Source organism: Euprymna scolopes, chromosome 45 (genome assembly GCF_053919585.1).
Source record: "Euprymna scolopes isolate OS-2025 chromosome 45, ASM5391958v1, whole genome shotgun sequence".
NCBI lineage: Eukaryota > Metazoa > Mollusca > Cephalopoda > Sepiida > Sepiolidae > Euprymna > Euprymna scolopes.
In genome coordinates, this window is record NC_136526.1 from 7,000,194 (window position 1) to 7,001,118 (window position 925).

The window sequence follows — 925 nt, forward strand, 5'->3', positions numbered from 1 at the left end:
AAGGTCTGGTGTGCATGATTTTTTATTATTAAAATTTCCTTCTCTTTAACAGCACCAGCCCCCCCCCTCCTTTTTGAATTTCCAACATCATTTTTCCGTTTCTCTGAAATAGAACTGCGTCACACTGTGCACGTGAAACATTTTCAAATATTTTGTACTGGTATATTTTTTGGTTTCTTAATCTCATTCATCCAGAGGAAGTCTCGAAATAAAGACGAAACGTTGATGAACACATAATACGGTTTGTTCCTTTTTATTTTCTCTATTTTGTCGGAATACTATATCCATTATTTTCATCACACATATATATATATGTGTGTACATATATATACACACATATATATATATATATACGCACATATATATATACTGGCAGTTATGAGAATTTTTCTAGCATGGTAAGGGGAGTCTACATTTTTTTTTTTTTTTTGATGAGCAAAACTATTGTTCTTAATCACCAATCACACATCTACTAATTTTACTGTCATATAGTCACTAATTTTCATTTGTACGTTTTTAGGTCATGGATTTAAACTGGCTCCAGTTGTCGGCAGGATTCTCGGAGATCTGGCCATGACAAATGAAAATTCTTATGATTTAACTCCGTTCCGACTCGACAGATTCAATCGGAGAAGTGTCCTATAAACAAAACAAAAAAATAAACAAATAAATAAAAACGTCCCCAAAGGTCGGCAACAAAACAAAAAGGTGTTAAGGCATTTTTTATTATTATTTTTTTTTTTGCGCCGCCAAAATTCACTAGTTTTCATGCATCCAGATTGATTCATTTTTTTGACCACTTATCAACCCCCGGAAGCCACTCGAGGATAAGGGTTGATAAGTGTACAGTAGTTAATGGGACAATATAGTAGTATCAGTTAGTAATGGAAATTTGGTAAATTTGATTACTTGAGGGGAACGGCTT

The 925-nt window shown here is 33.4% G+C and overlaps 1 protein-coding gene across 2 annotated transcripts in view; it reads left to right on the forward strand.

Moving 5' to 3' along the window:
- Window positions 1-707, forward strand: part of LOC145269023 (peroxisomal sarcosine oxidase-like) — a 72,760-nt gene extending 72,053 nt beyond the window's left edge. For both annotated transcript variants that reach the window (XM_080124597.1, XM_080124598.1), the window contains one exon: window positions 521-707. In XM_080124597.1, coding sequence (XP_079980723.1) covers window positions 521-645 — 125 coding nt within the window. In that variant the 3' untranslated portion in view covers window positions 646-707. The remainder of the gene's footprint in view (window positions 1-520) is intronic.
- Window positions 708-925: the final 218 nt, after the last annotated feature.